General features: G+C 37.4%; 1 protein-coding gene and 1 pseudogene across 1 annotated transcript; one reads left to right on the top strand and one right to left on the bottom strand.

The window, feature by feature from the left end:
• Nucleotides 1–6,546: 6,546 nt before the first annotated feature.
• On the bottom strand, nt 6,547–7,583 carry LOC104586775 (uncharacterized). Its single transcript, XM_010244120.3, has one exon. The coding sequence runs from the start codon at nt 7,302–7,304 to the stop codon at nt 6,804–6,806; it is 501 nt and encodes a 166-aa protein (XP_010242422.1). The 5' UTR covers nt 7,305–7,583; the 3' UTR covers nt 6,547–6,803.
• Nucleotides 7,584–15,294: 7,711 nt separating this feature from the next.
• LOC104586792 (syntaxin-111 pseudogene) lies at nt 15,295–16,483 on the top strand (annotated as a pseudogene).
• The last annotated feature ends 177 nt before the right edge of the window (nt 16,484–16,660 follow it).

Here is a 16,660-nt window from a genome sequence, read left to right as displayed (position 1 = left end):
GGATGGTGAACTGTCTGATGCACACCACGGGGACTTGAAGTTGTTCCCTGGTGGCGTTCATCTCCGTGCTACGTCTAACATTGCTGGAAGAAGCCATGGGTGTTGGGGTTTCTTGGAAGAAAGGTGTTATGAAAGCTTTAGAGGGAGGCTTTTAGAAGCGTTTCCCACAGACGACGCCAATTGATGGAGCGCAATCCGGTCGGTCCTAGCTGTCAACGATCTTGCTTCTGACTGGAGCAAAAGGTGCCTGAAACGGGGAAGAAAGCAAGTAGTCTCCGGGGATGAACCCGGTGAGAGTGCTCCAAAGCTCAAGTTAGTATTTTCTCAAAGGCAAGATAAAAAACCAGATGGCACAAAGTTATCACATACCTTTTTTCTTGGGGGGAAGGGGGCCTTTTATAATCACCTTGTGCACTCACTCCCAAGCTTCTGTCAGGTCGGGTATCATTACCTCTGCACTTCTACCAGTTCAGGTGTCATCACCTCTGCTAGGGCAGACAACCGCCACTGCTCTCTTTGTCGGAGCCGTCTCTATAACTGGAGGTGGCAGTGGCAGGTGGCCGTTGAAGTGTGACTGTCAAGCGTCAGATCCTAAATCAGTCAGGTGCGCCGCCTTAGGATACGGACTCCTTTGGTGTCAGGTACGGTTGTTCAATTCAGCGGCCTGGAGACGAAGTGTTGGAGTGGTGTGCGAGGTAAGTCTTGAGTTCGGATAGAAGTGTGGCCCGAACTGCCCTGGGGGGCTAGTTCGGGTTGTTGCCCTTTGCGCTCCTCGTAAGGCTCGAGGTGAAAGGGAGAGTTTGGTCTCCTTTTGGGGAGCTCGGACCACTGTTTCCTCCTCTCGGAGCTCGCGCCTTGAGCGTACTGTCGTGCCGAGCTGTTGCTCCTGCTAGGTCACCCTCGGTTGCTTCCACATGTTGGGTGGCCAAGAGGTCGGGCCAAATCTTCCTCCATCAATAGCCAATGTTTGTAATGATACCCCTTAGAAACTGAAGCAAAATAAAACAAAGAATATAATCCAAATCAAGAAATGAAATATGCTTAGAGTCATTGGCACAAAGATTCTTAGAATGCATTACTTGAAACAAGCTTAGTAAGAATAACATAAGACAATATAAAACACAAAGAACATTAAGCTAGCCAAACTGCAAAATAGCTTCAGATTGGCTGTTTTAAATTGTCAACAACCATAGAAGAAGATTTTGAAACTTAAATGAAGATTCAATCTACCCAAGCGATAACTTCCCCATTAGGCGCTAGCTCTGTTTTTCTTCAAAAAGTTATTTGTCAACGTTGTTTGATGCCATAGCTAATGATCAAATAAGAGAAAGTGATGTTTTGAGTACCAACTTCTGTTACCCAGAGAAGGAAAGGATTGAAGGGTGTATCCGTGAAGCCGGCCGCCGCTCTTTGGTTGTCGAGTAGGGGAAGTCGGGAAGAAGAAGAATAGTTCTTCTCTTATTCTTTTTTAATTTCAAAAAATGTTTTATAAAATTATAACATGACAAAATTTCGTTTAATTTTTTGGCACATGAGACAGGTATGCATGTGAACCACGACGTGTTAAAATCCGATTGGAAGTACACCCCAGCCCAGCATACACGAAACCAAGTGCAAGTAATCCGGACTCCTAATTTGCATGTGTGCATTTTGCCTCAACTCAAACGCAAATAGCACAACTCATACCATACCAAAGACCACCATTCAGTCCGATTTGCAATTCGCACATGTACATCAATTAGCAATTAGTGGGCATGTTTAAAATTGATGCCATTTTTTCAGAAAATGGTACCACGTAGGAGATTAGGTATTAGGAAAAATAATGTCTGTTTGGTTGGGTGTTTTTTTCAGACCATGCTATGGAAATTAATAAAAGCGTGGTCTTTGATGTTTTTTTTATAACGCTTAAATAACAGCAAAAATCCCCCCAAAATATTGTTTTTTCAGAAAACAACATACCAATGCGATGCCGTTTTCTTAGAAAATGGTGCTGAAGAAACAGCACTGCTTCCAAACATTACCGATATGATCCAATTCTAATTCATAATTCTTCAAAAAACAAACAAAAACAAAATTTTAATTCATAATTTGTATATCTGCCCTCTTACTCTCTCACTACTCTCAGAGAACGTTCTGAATGCGCAGAAAAGAAAACGAGGAAATCTGAATTGTAAGTTAGTGGATAAGAACGTGGCAAATCGGTCTTAATTAGGCCCACTATTTACTAATTAGAGCCTAAGTTTTGCCCCAATTATATGTTCGGTTTTTTATTTGAAAATTATATAATCATACATATTCTCAAACACCTGTTACTAATCAATGTTACTTGTGAGAGACGCTAATAAATGGTTGGACCGGCCACGTCATCCCTCCAGGTGGAAGGATTTTGACAGGGTGCGTAGGAAAGCTTTGCTATAACGAATCATTTTGGTTGTAAGCGATGGGAAGGGTTTAGGCATAAACTGGACGTATATGATGTAACCTGGACTTGCGTAGAAGCAATCTCCTAATCCTTTCTAGATTTTCTATATTTCAGGGTTCAAGGTCTTGTATATACAGGTGGATCCTGGGGGATGGATAAGAATGATGTCGAAGTCTGGACTGGGCCTGAGAGTTGTTAGTCTGGTACGTTGAAAAAGAGTGAAGGAAATAGGTTAAGAAGCAACTACACATTCCCACTAGAACATTCAGCTCACTACTGGTTACAGAGACATGGAGCTCTGATGCTTTTTATTGTCTGTAACCACTGAGCTCAGTGTTCTGATGACATGGAGCTCTGATGATTTTTATTGTCTGTAACCACTGAGCTCAGTGTTCTGATGAGAATGTGTAGTTGCTTCTTAACCTATTTCGATTATAACCCACTTTACATGTCTTATTCAAGGTAGATATGGAGTTTTCAAGAATATTTATATTTTCTATGGAAAAATTAATTTATAATTAGAAAGTTTATAGAAATCTTGTGATAGTATTAATTCAATATATATGAAAGATATCTAATAAAAGAAGTTTGAGCAAATAAATATATACTAGTGTAAAGAGTAGGTGCAATGCATGTGTGCAAGTGCAACCAAGTGTTAACCAACCTTATAAAAAAAAGAAAACAAATTATATTAATCATACATAATTATAGGTCTAGAAAATACAATGAAATGTTTAATAAATGCTTGAAAGCAATTTAAAATCAGTTTTGGGCGTCACTTGTGAATACTCTTGTTGTGGATAGGGCTGTCAATGGGTTGAGTCAACCTGATGGACCTGAACCGATTGGGCTGGTTTTGGTTATAGGATCTATTATCAGTCAGTTGATTTCAGTTCCTAATTTTGTTGTTTTGATTATTATCAGTTTGGAATTGGTTCTACCTAGTCTCAAACTGACTTAGACGTGACCCGAGCCATATATATAATGTGTAATATATTAAATAAATTAATATTACATGTATAATATTTTGAACAGGTTTATTATAATCAGGTCCATCGGGTGAGACTTGATTGTCCCGGGAATCGATCAATTTGATTCTGGGTCTAAAATCATAACCCTATAGGGCTTGGTTCAGTTTTGGTTCCTTAATATTTCTTGTTGGGTCAATTTTGATTCTATTGAAACTTGATCCATATCCAATCAATTGACAACCGTAACTGTGGATATGGCCTTTACAACAACTTCTTGCTTGAAAGTTGAAACCCTTCAAGAGAACCCTAGCTCCAAGGACTCCGGATCTTCTGCTCACGATAACTCTGCCTATGTCTACTCACAATACACTACCCCTGTGAATTGGAAATATCTCTCCCTGTATAATACTATACAGAGGATGAGATGTTCTCCATATATAACTGCGAAAAACACGAACAGAGAGATATGGACTCAGCACCAAGAACCCAAGAGTTTCCAAATGTATGTGTGTGTAGAAATGAGAGAATGAGAGTATTTTCAAAACTCCCCCTTTTTCTTTTCCTTAGTCCTTCTGCTTTGACTTTAAGTGAGTGGGCCCCATATCATAAGGAATCAATTTAAAACCAGTTTTAGGCGTCACCTGTAAATATTCTTACATCGATATGGTTCACAATTGCTTCATTTTGTTTGAAACCCTCGAAGAGAACACTAGCTTCAAGACCCAACATATCATATCTGTGTATAGAGATGAGAGAATGAGAGTATTTTCAAGCCCTCCCCTATGTTCTATTCACTGAATCACTTGTTTGTTTGAACACATTTTATGCGTGAAAAGCAAGTAGATGAGAATTAATCTTTTCTCCACTATGTTTTTATCGTTCGGGTCAACCGATTTGAGGTTCCCATGCATCTCTAATCCAGGTGTGGAGAACATGATCATAAATAAAATGTATAACAAACTATTAGTGTAAACACTCGAAGTAATAGAAAATCGGATCAGCAAAGATGAGATGCTTAAGATGAAGGATGTGAAATTTGTAGATAGTGATGGAACATATGAGTGTGAAATTCAACAATAAAGTATAAAAAATTACGGAGAAGTGCGAAATTGATATTAATTCTGAGCAAACATCTATTCCAAATGTACTTTGAATCTACAAATTTTGACCTTAGGCTGAATCGTCATTCTCCCAAAAATTTATCTTTTTGATAAACATAAGTATTGAAAATTTATTAGTAATTAATTGAGGCACAACAAATACGGCTATCCTTAAAATCGATTTCGCTCCTCCATGGTTGATCTCTAGGATAGCTCTTAACTCCAAAGACGTGTGTACTCATGACTTGGATTAACAAATCAGAACATTATGCACACTGAAAACACAGATAAAAAAATCAATGTAAAACTAGTAGAAACTAGACCTGTTCATGGGCCGGGCTTTTACTTTTCATAAACAAGATTTTGTTAGGCCCGAGCCTGAGCCCGACCCTAATAAAAAGCCCGAAGCCCGAACTAACAAAAAGATAGATCGGTGCTTGTGTCTGTGTTCGCTGCTGACCAAACAATAAGAGAGGAATAGAACAAAAGGGCAAAGAGAAAGGACTCGCTGCCGGTGCCTGTGTTCGCTGATGCTTGAGTTCACGTCTGATAAATGAACTGAGCTGAGATTCTGAGAGTGAGAAGGAGAAATGAGAAGAGGAACAACCGAACAATGAAGAGAGAGAGAGAGAGAGAGAGAGAGAGAGAGAGAGAGAGAGAATTCACAGCTGGTGCCTGGGTTTGCATGACTTGCATATGATAAATGAGCTGTTGAGATCGATTTTGAGAGAGAATGAGAAGTGAGAAGAGGAATGAGAGAGAGAGAGAGAGGACTCATAGTCACTGCTAGAGTTCACTGATTGCGCTGGTTTTGTCTTCCTGAGAATGTTTGGCTATGTGAGATTGTGACTGAGAAGGAAGTTTGTTCAGCTAAGAAAAAGAGATGAGTGATAAGAGAGGGGTTGAGAAGAGAGGGATTAATATTTAGGGTTAGGGTTTAACTTATACAATAGTCGGGTCTGGCTTTTTTAACAAATCTTGAGCCTGGCTCATAAAATAGTCAGGCTCGGGCTTTTAGGCCCAAGGTCAAGCCCGCAGGCAAAAATACATGCTAGCCCATCCGGGGGCCAGGCTGGTCCGTCGGGCTACTCGACCCATGAACAGGTCTAGTAGAAACCCATATTTTAGGAAGAAAGAAATAGCAAAATAAATAGGCGTGGCTATGGCATGTTGAGGATGGCCATCTTCTTCAAGACCATTCTACACCCGCCACCCTTACAGAGTTCTCTCTCACCCAAACCTTCTTCTTAGAAAAACCCATGTAGCATGGCCTTGAATACCACTATAGATTCATTAAGGAGTTCGAAAGGTTTGGTGAGAAAACAATGAAAAGGAATAAAATATAGCCCAAGACCATGTGTGTGACATGGCATGGCACAGCATAGCTAGCGGGTGGACACATGTGTTAGCCCGACCCAACGTGTGTGATGTTTCCAATCCATACACTCTACGTATATGTTTGGAACCATGGGCGCTTATTTACTAAACGTTTGTACTTGATTTATTTGTAAAATAGAGAAAAATAATAATGAATCCGTTTATTAACACTTAGGCACCACTAGACGCCATTAGCCACCACTAGGCGTCATTAGCCACCACGTCAACCAAATAGTGAATAAATGCTTACCCATTGGGGGAAGCACTAAAATGAAGCTTTCCCCAACGGTAGGCATGTACATAAATTAAAGCTTACTTTTACAAGTCTCTATATGTATGGATCTATGCATAATGGGGAAATGCTGAGCTCTATGTGACGATATTTTAATAAATTCCTATCACAAAACGTCCACAAAACAAAACCTATGCCACATGTCTATAAGACATAATAGTAATAAGCTCTGACAGAGTTCCCTTAGGCTGTATTTGGTTTGAAGGACAAAGTAGAGAAAGGAAGAGAAAGGGTATAGGTATCCCTAGATTCCCTACATTTTCCTTCAAACCAAACACAGTTTTATGTGGGAGTGGGACTCTTTTCCACTAGTCAAGAGAAAATAAAGTCTAGTATATTTGTAAATTTTGTAAAGAACTAGAGTTAAAAGAGAGGCACATTAAAGAACATTAAAACACATTATACATAAGAATGTAAAGGATTGCCAGGCCTCCCTTCAGTTTTTCAGTGCCAAATTAACGTCTGCATTTGATCGAAAGCAAGGGAATTTGGCTTGGATATTTTACAACCAAAAAAATCCTAAATTCCCAATAATATTCCCTAAACTTTTTCTTTCTTCTGAGTTCTGTTCCTAATTTCTTCTCTCTTCTTTCTGTCCTTTTTTTATCATTTCCTCCGTTCTCTACTCCAGAAAAGGTTGGCTACAAGAACAGCTCCGACTGCACTAACGTATAGTAGTTGGCAGCCACATCTTCGAATTCCCACAACCCATCAAAATACCAGGACAGCCCAGTGCTTTCAGGGTTGATACTTTCATCTTCCGCTTCAGATACTCTTATATCTCCCTGTGGGAAACCTAGCTCATCATCAGAAGCTTCAAGAATGTGTGTTATTTCAGTCCCCTTCTCTGCTTGTCCATCTTTGCTATTCTCAACAGTGGCCGCCGCAGACGATGAATTAAGATTATAAAGAGCGGAGTGGGTGGGTTGATTGGTGTGAGCCTCAGGAGCAGGCTCCGAACTGGGTGCGGACGAGAGCTCCTGTTGGAGGGTTGTCATTAAAGAAGAGAGATCCTGGTTGGGTTCATCCTCATCTGCCTCCAGAAGAGAAATGATGTGATTGTAACACCTATAACGCTTTATTTCTTCTTCGTCTTCTGTTTGATTGTTTTCTCTCTGACGTTTTAAGGGTGTCTCTGCCATTAGAGAAAGCTAGAAAGGAGAGAGAGAGAGAGAGAGAGAGAGAGAGAGAGAGAGAGAGGTGAAGTGAGGAAAAGAAACTGTAGAGAGTTGAGGAAAGAGTGAAGGGACGACAAGGATTTTATAGTGTCACGGAGTATACGGTTGGGGCAGAAGGAAAGCTTGGGAGACGTACCCATAGTCCATACCGATACAAACAGAAACGAGTCTGCGAGAAACCAAAACTTAACTCGCGGTTGACTACTTACCCGATTCAGATTCTTTGCTTTGTTGTCATGTTATTGATGATGGCAAAAACTCTTCTACGGTTCTATCCCACACCCATGATATTTGAACTCTGTTCGGGCCGTTTTTTCCAAACAAACCGAAAAGTCCTCGAAATACCACCCACTTTTTTTTTTTTGAAAATGCAAATTCCACTCACTGGCCGAATGGTCAGATGAGACTGCCATATTAGTATTAGGTAAAAGTCACCAAATATCTAATTTGATGGATGGGATCCATTCCTTCCTTCCGAGTTCCGTCTTGATGATTCCAAAAAGTTTGGACCTTCTAGATAAGAAGGAATAAAGAGAAGTTCAGATCGCATAAAAGTTACCTACATAACTTTAGACGTTGAAATGTAGGATTAGGACTACGGAGTTAGATAAGAAATTAGAATGGATTGGCAATCAGCCACCGGAACCTCTGTCCTCTGATAGTCTGGTGTCAGTCAGGCCTATCTGGCCTGGTTGAATTGATTCAGTTTGAATGTGGATGCAGTCACAACTGAGGATTCTTATGGGGGCGTGTATACATATCAAAATTAGGATTGTTTGATTGTTTCTCACCAAGCGTGCCTCAAGCCAACCACACGTCATATCTAAATATTATATATATCATTAATAAGTTAAATTAAAATGATAAAAATATTATGTATCATTAAAAAAATACATTAATATAATGATTCTGATGTTTTATATCATATCTAATGTAACTATAGTTCCAGAAAGGAATTTTTCCTGAAAGATTGATAACCGGTTAACAGGCCCAAATAAATTGGAGCAAGGATAAAATTAATTAAACCACTCAAGATCAAGAGGCGTGTTTGGAGAGAGCACAATCGAGAAGTGTTATTTTGGTTGCCATATATTAAAATCACAATCAAACACCTGACGTGAATGTTTTCCTTCCACAAAAGCTTGAAATGGGCCCATGCTCGTCCTACAAAGTCAACGATCAACATGCTGGAGAGTCATATGATTGGAATAGAATCCAAATTCCAAGGCATGCAATCCACCTAATGACCTAATACAACAACAGGAGCAGCCATGGGAGTTAATTTTCTGGATTAAAATCAAGATATATGGTCGGCAGCACCGGCACGTAATCTAACTCTAACGCTTAAAGCATGCTCTAGTTCAGTGTTGACCCCACAACACTCAAATCCAAATTGAAACGATTGCCTCGAAGAATTTGATTTTTATATAATGGGTAAGTAATATTTAAGTCTTCAACAAGAAAGAATAGGATCGAGGTAGCTTTATAGACATGTTCAATGAATCGAAATTCCATGATAAATTGGTGTTTTCATTTATATATATATATATATGCGAAATTAAAGAGGTGGGGACGCGCTACCCTAGCACCTTCTGGATTTCTTATCAACAAAAAAGAAGAAATTAAAGGAGTGGGCCGGTAGGCTGTGTTTAGTTGCGGTACTAGTATAAATGTATAGGAGTGCAAATGAAAAGAATGTAAATTCGGGTTTATTTTTGTTTTGAGTTTTATTTTATTTTGTTTCAAGTCTTAATTTACTTCATTTGTCTTACAATCATACAAAATAAGATAAATTTTAAACTAAAAACAAATCATACTTTACACTGAAATCATTTTCACTATCACAGTCTGCATTTGTGCAAATAAAATTTGCATTGCAACCAAACACAGCCTAATTAACGTTCAACACCACAAGGCAGTGGAGAAAAGTAAGTAGGGTAATAAGGGTTGAAGATATCAGATATCGTGTCTAAACTAAAACTATGTATAATTGGTCCTAATGACAAGTCATTATTTCTATCTACCTAAACTAGGTTACCAGCTGCTATTCCCCACTTACCAATCTGACTTTAGAGCAAATATAACGTTTTTTTTTTTTGATAAAACTAAGAGGGGGTAGCTTGATCTCAAAAACTAGCAAAACAGATAAAAGAAAGAAAAAAAGGAGGAAGATAAAGAAAAACTCAAGAACCCTGAATCCGATGAGAGAGCATCGTGTGCTTGATTTGCTTCACAAAATGTGTGATGGTAAACAACTTCTCCCTGCAGGTGATCCTACATCTGAACACAGCTGTAAATGATGCTTTGAAGTCTCCATGGGGCTCCACTTTCGTTTTTAGACAATAAATAATCAGTTTTGAGTTTCCTTGGATGATGATCGAAAATTCTTTAAAATTTAAAGCCAAATTATAGGCTTCCCAAACAGCCCAAGGGAGGAATTTCCTAATTTGAGGCATACCTTTGTCTATTCCACCTTTTTGTTTCTTTCTATATATCAATATCCATATCTATATCTATGGAGATTTCTATGATACCGAAATCAATATCCATACTTAAAAAAGTTAAAACAGTTTTACCTATCAAAATCTCACCTGAGTTTACATGAATGAAATTATTGATTAATTGGCAATTAATTTGTAAGGTACCATACTTTTTTAACCATAATGGGTCTCATAATCTTTGTATATATGACTATTATATATATATATATATATATATATATCATGTTTTTATTTAAAAATTTAAGTAATTTGTCAAATTTGTCAATTATATGATATTTTATATATTATTCCTGCAAAACAATAGAGAAAATCCATATATATATATATATATAATAGTACAAAACATAAGGTTTTATACTCTGCATATTTGTATTTATACTCCTTCCAAACTGAACTTATAGTTTGTAATCCAAATAATCTTGCTTTCATGTGAAAGAGACATCCATGTGTTTGTTAAAATCCTTATGCGAGATGGTGGATATATATACATTCATCCTGATGTAGATATTTAAATAATGATCACAAATGGGAGTTAGGGTGGTATGGTGATGTGTGGAACTTCGCTGGTCACAAGACTCACAACTCAATGCCAACTTCCTTTTCTGGCGCATTAATTAGGTAGTAAATGGCTTCCTCTTCTGTTCTCTTGTTTCTTTCATCTTTTTATATCTATATCTCGAAAATTGTCATCATATACTACTTTTCGTTTTCAACCCAAGAGAATCAGACATCCACCGTCACTATATTATCATCCCATCCATTAATTACTTAGAAACTTTATAACAAAGATGGAATTGTTGCGTAGAAAGGGAAGGATAGATAAATGGAGAGAGAAGGATTCTTGGCTCTGTTGCAAATATAACGGGTTATGTAATTAATCGCACGAGTGAATACATTAGTATTCTGTACACATTGAATTCATAAGGAAGGACTAGGTTTTCATGAATGGGGTCATTTGATCATATGGGTGGCATGTGAATAAAGAAAAATTATTTAAGACTCTTTTTGATTCACGGGAATAGAGGTTTGAAATTGGAATTGGAATTGGAATTGGAATGGGCTATTCTGATTTTAATTGTTTGATTAAGTAGAATCAGAATTCTATTTTCATTTTTGATGGAATGACATTCCCCCATTCGAGGGAATGAGCATTCCCTGCCCCTCCTTTGGGAATGAAATCCCATTCCTACTGATTTTAATTCTCATTCCCATTCTTGTATGAACCAACCAGATAATGAGAATGGATTCTAATTCTGAAAGATTTCAATTTCGATTCCAACTGTAAACAAACAGTCCCTTAGTTCTCCCCTAACTTTAGGCTGTGTTAAAAGTAGGAAAAACCTTTGCCAATCTTGTATATGTTTTTTTCTATTTTTTTCTTCCTTTTTCTACCTTTTACTTCAAACCAAACATAACTTTATTTGTTAACATCTAAAATTCCCGTGAAATGTGTATAGAATTACTAATCTAACTGGTATATTGTTCTGAAATGTGTATTTTTATAATACCAAAAATACTCCCAAGTGATGGGTGTTTTGCAAATGAACAAAATGCTACTGAGTTAGAGATGAGGGACCTCTTGAAGTGACATTGCTGAAGATGAGGACACATCAATATTAGGTGTTCGGTGTATTAAATGGATGGTCTTAATCAACCTTTAGATCTTTCCAACTGTTTTTTTTTTTTTTTCCATTTTATGCTGCTTTCCAACTGTTTTTTTTTTTTTTTTCTTTTTACGCTGCAATGATCTTTCCAACTATATATCATACAACTTAGTTTAATATTTACATTTGCCCAATATTAATAGATAGCTTAATCAATGTGTGAGTATGTTCTGGATCAACTGATAAAATCAGATTGTTAGTATGTAATTGGGGTATTCTTTTATAATCATATAAAAGAATAAGATAGATAACATGAAGAAGGTTAGGGCCATTTTACATTTGAAAATGATCATTTTGAGACCGTAAGGAAAAAAAAAAAGAAAGGTGTTTTAGCGACCAAACTTGCACCTTATCTTGGCCGCGGCAAACAAACGCAACCGACATTTTGAGCGACAAAGTTTCGATCAATCAGTACCGTTTTACCAGAAAAATATTAATTAGTTGCGTACTGAATCCGTGAACTGATCATCACATGGTCTATAGGTGTATTAATTGAATAAACAATGCAGAAACATTATTTCAGGTCGGAACTTTTGATCCTTGTTCTTCGATCGTCAACTGAACACGGATCAATGGGTCCAAGCTTAGTGTGCTCTGTATAACAAAAATCAGCATAACCAAGTGATTTATACTATAAATTTTTTTCTTTCGACTTTGGATATATAGAAAATTGATAATGTGGGCTTATTTTTTGGTGTAGGAGGTCTCTCATTTGTGGGACCCTTTCATATACCAAGTTGGTGAAACTTTACTGCAGAATTCTAATTTCAAACAACACCAAAGACCACCAGTGAATTATTAGGTATGTGGGCCGCATTTGCAAGAGGGGATTTTGGGCCTGCTCCAGCATCCCTGTAAGCCCCGGTGTTATGGTTTGGAGTTGCCATGACTCTTTATTTTCTTCAAATTAAGCCCCAATCTTAAGGGCTTTGCATCTGTTTCTACTGTTGTTATCGAGTGAGTTGCACTTATTACTTTGTCTCTGTTGGAGGTTGAATGTCTTTCTTTTTGGGGTTTCTTGATGACTTTGTTTCATCTGCAGCAAGGTTCTTAATATTGACATGGGCTGATATGGCGTATCGGCCTGTGTTGCTACATTTTTTTTAAGTTTTATTTATTTTTATTTGAAATTGGTTCAAAGGAGTCAGTTTAAGGCCTGTTTACCCTCTGAGCCAGTGGTTGACCCGATACAACCCTTAGAGGGGCATATTAGTAAGCCATCAGCATGATATGTACGGGCCTATACGTATCGATACTTTAAACCTTGATCTGCAGAGATGTTCTTGAGCTAATTCACTCCTGGTGCTCGTGGTTACTGCTTTGCACAACATGTTTATTTTGTTTTACAATGTTGTTTTCTTTTATTCTTGTTACTGTTTGTTCTCATTGTAATTGCAACTCGAGCATTCTATAAATGAAAATTTGCCTCCTTGGCTTAAAAAAAGAGTTTTAATATATTATTAAATCAATGTAATATACACTATAAATATTAACAAAACAATTAAATTTTTAGAAAAAAATATCTGAAATTTCCAAAATTTTGGGAAATTCCATTACAAATCAAGGGTCCAAAATGATAGAAATTTTCAAAATTTAGAATAATAAAGAACAGAATTTCAATAACTAAGGTTGTGTTTAATACCATTGCCACTTTTACTTGTAACATTTTAAGTTGGTCAATACAAAGTTTATAAGAATTTTTTTTTTCTACCACAAATACTTTGATTTATCAATACAATATAGGGTACCATTGATGTTTCTTGAAGAAACTCAAATTTAATTCTTTGATGTGATGTGATAAAACAATTTTTCAAAAATTTATATTAATCAATACAAAATACTGTAAATACAAATAACAATAGCATCAAACTTAACCTTATGAAGTTATTTTCTCTTTGCAACATTTTTCTTAAGCCTCAATTACTGTACAAATGCATTGATGAATCACCTGATTTACTTATTTGGTGATTTGAGGGGGGTGTTGGACAATATAATTTTATTCTTAACCACAAAAACAACTGCCACGATTCAGTTATACGTCCAATTAACTAATTTTATTTTCAAAAACAAAATCAATCATATCCTCAAACACGGCCTTAAAGGACACGTCCGGTTCAGTACACGTCAAAGAATGCCGAAGAACTGGTAGGATAATGAAGACATTGTACGGTAGAGGTAGAGCCATTTCCATTTGGAATTGAGATACGAGAGACTCGAGGGACCAGACGGCTGCTACAAGTTATGAAATTATTTGTTACCAGCACCCATCATGATGTGCCTCAACCACCACGCAAATGAACATGTGAATGGACATTTATGAATACGGCCACCACTCAATTCAATTTTCAGGCCCAGCACTAAGTGTATTAGTATTTTATTGCCTAATTTGAGATCAATTTTTCTTATTTTTTTCTTCAAACTAGTTTCAATTTTCTTTTTCATGATCCATATATATAGGATCTCGAAAGGATCCGGAGAGGAGACGTGAAGGGTCTGGATGATTGAATTTGGCTTCACCATCATTAGATGTTGCCAGTGGTAGCCTGTGCTCCGCAGGCATTATTAATCAATGAGAAGCCCTTCAGTTTAAGCTGTGATGTTTCAATTTTCAAAATTAATTAGTAAAACCTAAGGCTCAGTTTGGGAGGAGTACAAATACAACTCATCACAGCCCTTGATTGCTGTGATGTTCCAATTACATCCACAATGGAAGTAAGTAAACCTTCTGAGTTCCTCTGGTCTGAATTCAAGAAAGGAGTTCCAAATAAAAATTGTTTGATGATAAAAACTTATGTAAAGAGAGGAGGCCTCACCTATTAAAGTCTGTTTGACCAAGTGTTGTAGTGTTCAACCCCATAATAATTAAATAAATTTATTACATATGGTCTGGATGGGCCTGTAGTGCTTGTGCTTCTCCCGTTTCAAATAAATAAGCTTTCACACGAGGAAATACATTAGAGAATAGGGTAAAATACAAAAACCTCCCCTAACATTTCTTATAATCATAAAAACCTTTCCTATAGTTTCACTTTAACAAAAACCTCCCCGATTTTTTAAAGAATTCGACAAAAACCTCTCTTTCAGCAATGACCCATATGGAAAATGTCAGGCCGGTGCATCAATTTTATTCCAAATTCCCATTTTACCCTTTGCAAATTAGTTTGCATACATTTTTACTGAAATACCCCTGCCAACCTGTTATCCTCTTTACCTCTTCTGTCAACCTCTTTTATCCTCTGTCCTATCCCTGAATTCTATCGTTTAAAGAGGAATAAAGCAGCAGCTCTTTTAATCTTTCATCCAAACCCAAACGGAACATGACTCTTTCCTTTTCTCCCTGAAATTTCTTTGTTGATTTCTTCCTCCTCTTTCAATCTCCCATGAATCTGTAATTTTGTGTTCAGTTATGTTTCTCCTGTTTATTGCCTTATTTGACTTTAAAAAAAAATCTATTTATTGAAGCATAAAATTTAATGTATTTTGGAGGTATGGACATGTTGAATGATATAGAGTATTTTTCTTATAAAAAATCTTCAAACCAGCAGCTGTTTGTGCTAATGGAATGTTGTTTTCAGCACAGAATTAATTAATGTTCACCATTCATTGGCATGGCCGCTTGGCATTGACAGCTCCAAGGTGATTTAAGATACTCATGGCGGGGAACAGGAATACATGATGATATTGATCATCCATATGAGGTTCCTATAGCCAACCATCCACCATTACCAATCAAGGAAGCTAATGGGAATGCGGGCTCATTCTCATGAGTTTTTTGTACACAGGTTTCTAAATCATAAAGCACACAGTGTGTTGTATACTTTTAGCCCCAGAATTTTCTATATTCAAGTTTCCAAATCATTCTTCTGTACAAATGCATCACTGTAAGTCATTTGTATATAGACTTCACTTTTAAGAAGGAAATTATTTTCAAAATTGGGTCCTTTAAATCGAAAAGCATCTTATATAGCCATAATCTACTCTCGCAACTGAAGCGTTCTCTCTTCCAAAGTTCTGTGATTTCAAGTTTGAACTGAGAAAGAGAAAACAAAGCAAGATGAACGGTTTGATAACAAAACCCTTCCTCAGCTATGTGGATCTGACGAAAGAAGCCATAAAAGATTTGGAGATGGTAGTGACGGCGACGCAACAATAAACCATAGGAGGCCAAGATGGTGAAAGAGATTAGTTTCATTAGAGACATCCTTGGCCGACTGCAACAAGCCAACGAAGAGAGCAAGTGCCTCCACAAGCCGAAGGCCCTAAAAGCCCTGCACACATGGACCAATGTTGATATCGTGGCCGTGCTTAAAAGGTGAAAAGCATATAGTCTTAACTCGAGGATATGGACTGTGCAAATGCTGCCAATAGGAGGCTCTCTGGGTATAGAGAAGGGACGCCGGTGGACCGCACAAGGACTTCGGTCACCATCAAGCTGCGGAAGAGGCTAAAGGAGCTTATGGACTTCCAGGAGTTAAAGCAGCAGATGATGGTAGAGTACAAAGAGACGGTGGGCCATCGATATTCCACGGTAACAGGGGAGTACTTGGAGGAAGAGGTGATATAGAAGATTATATCAAGTGGTGCAGGAACGGGAGGGAAGGAGCTACTGTAGAGGGTGGTGCAGGAGCACAGGAGGGGAAGGTTTTTGAGACGGTGTTAGAGATACAAGACAGGCACAACGTGGTGAAGGAGATTGAAGGCAAATATGGTACTTTATAAATTAATTGAATGGTACTTCAGGGTAATTTTGCAAGTGTTGACGTTTTCTGTCTGATCATTGATGGATGAGAGATTTTTGTCTAATTCTTTAAAAATTCAGACGAGGTTTTTGTATTTTACCGTAAATAATATTAAGCTATTCAGAGATCTCACCTCGCAGGGCAGCTTAAGCTTTTATATTGAACGGCTGACAAAAAGAAATTAGTTTCGGATCAACATCCACTGTTCCTAGAATTGTAGTCTTTTTAACTGTTGGAAGTTATAATATTGCTTGGTTTTGGTACGAGAAGGATTTAAATTCTGACAGTGCATTGAGACATATTAGCTGATACATATTGTATCGGTGAACCCCCCACCCCCACGGAACCTGTTTGTTGGTCTGTATCAATATTTAGAACCATACGACATGGATAAAGAATCCAACGTTGTGAGGTGT

Source organism: Nelumbo nucifera, chromosome 4 (genome assembly GCF_055504915.1).
Source record: "Nelumbo nucifera cultivar China Antique chromosome 4, China Antique-T2T, whole genome shotgun sequence".
NCBI lineage: Eukaryota > Viridiplantae > Streptophyta > Magnoliopsida > Proteales > Nelumbonaceae > Nelumbo > Nelumbo nucifera.
Note: the sequence above shows the minus strand (reverse complement) of the source record. Positions and strands in the feature narration are given on the sequence as shown.

Excerpts from the sequence above, each read along its gene's own strand:
- LOC104586775 (XM_010244120.3), bottom strand. The coding sequence starts at position 7,304 with ATGGCAGAGACACCCTTAAAACGTCAGAGAGAAAACAATCAAACAGAA.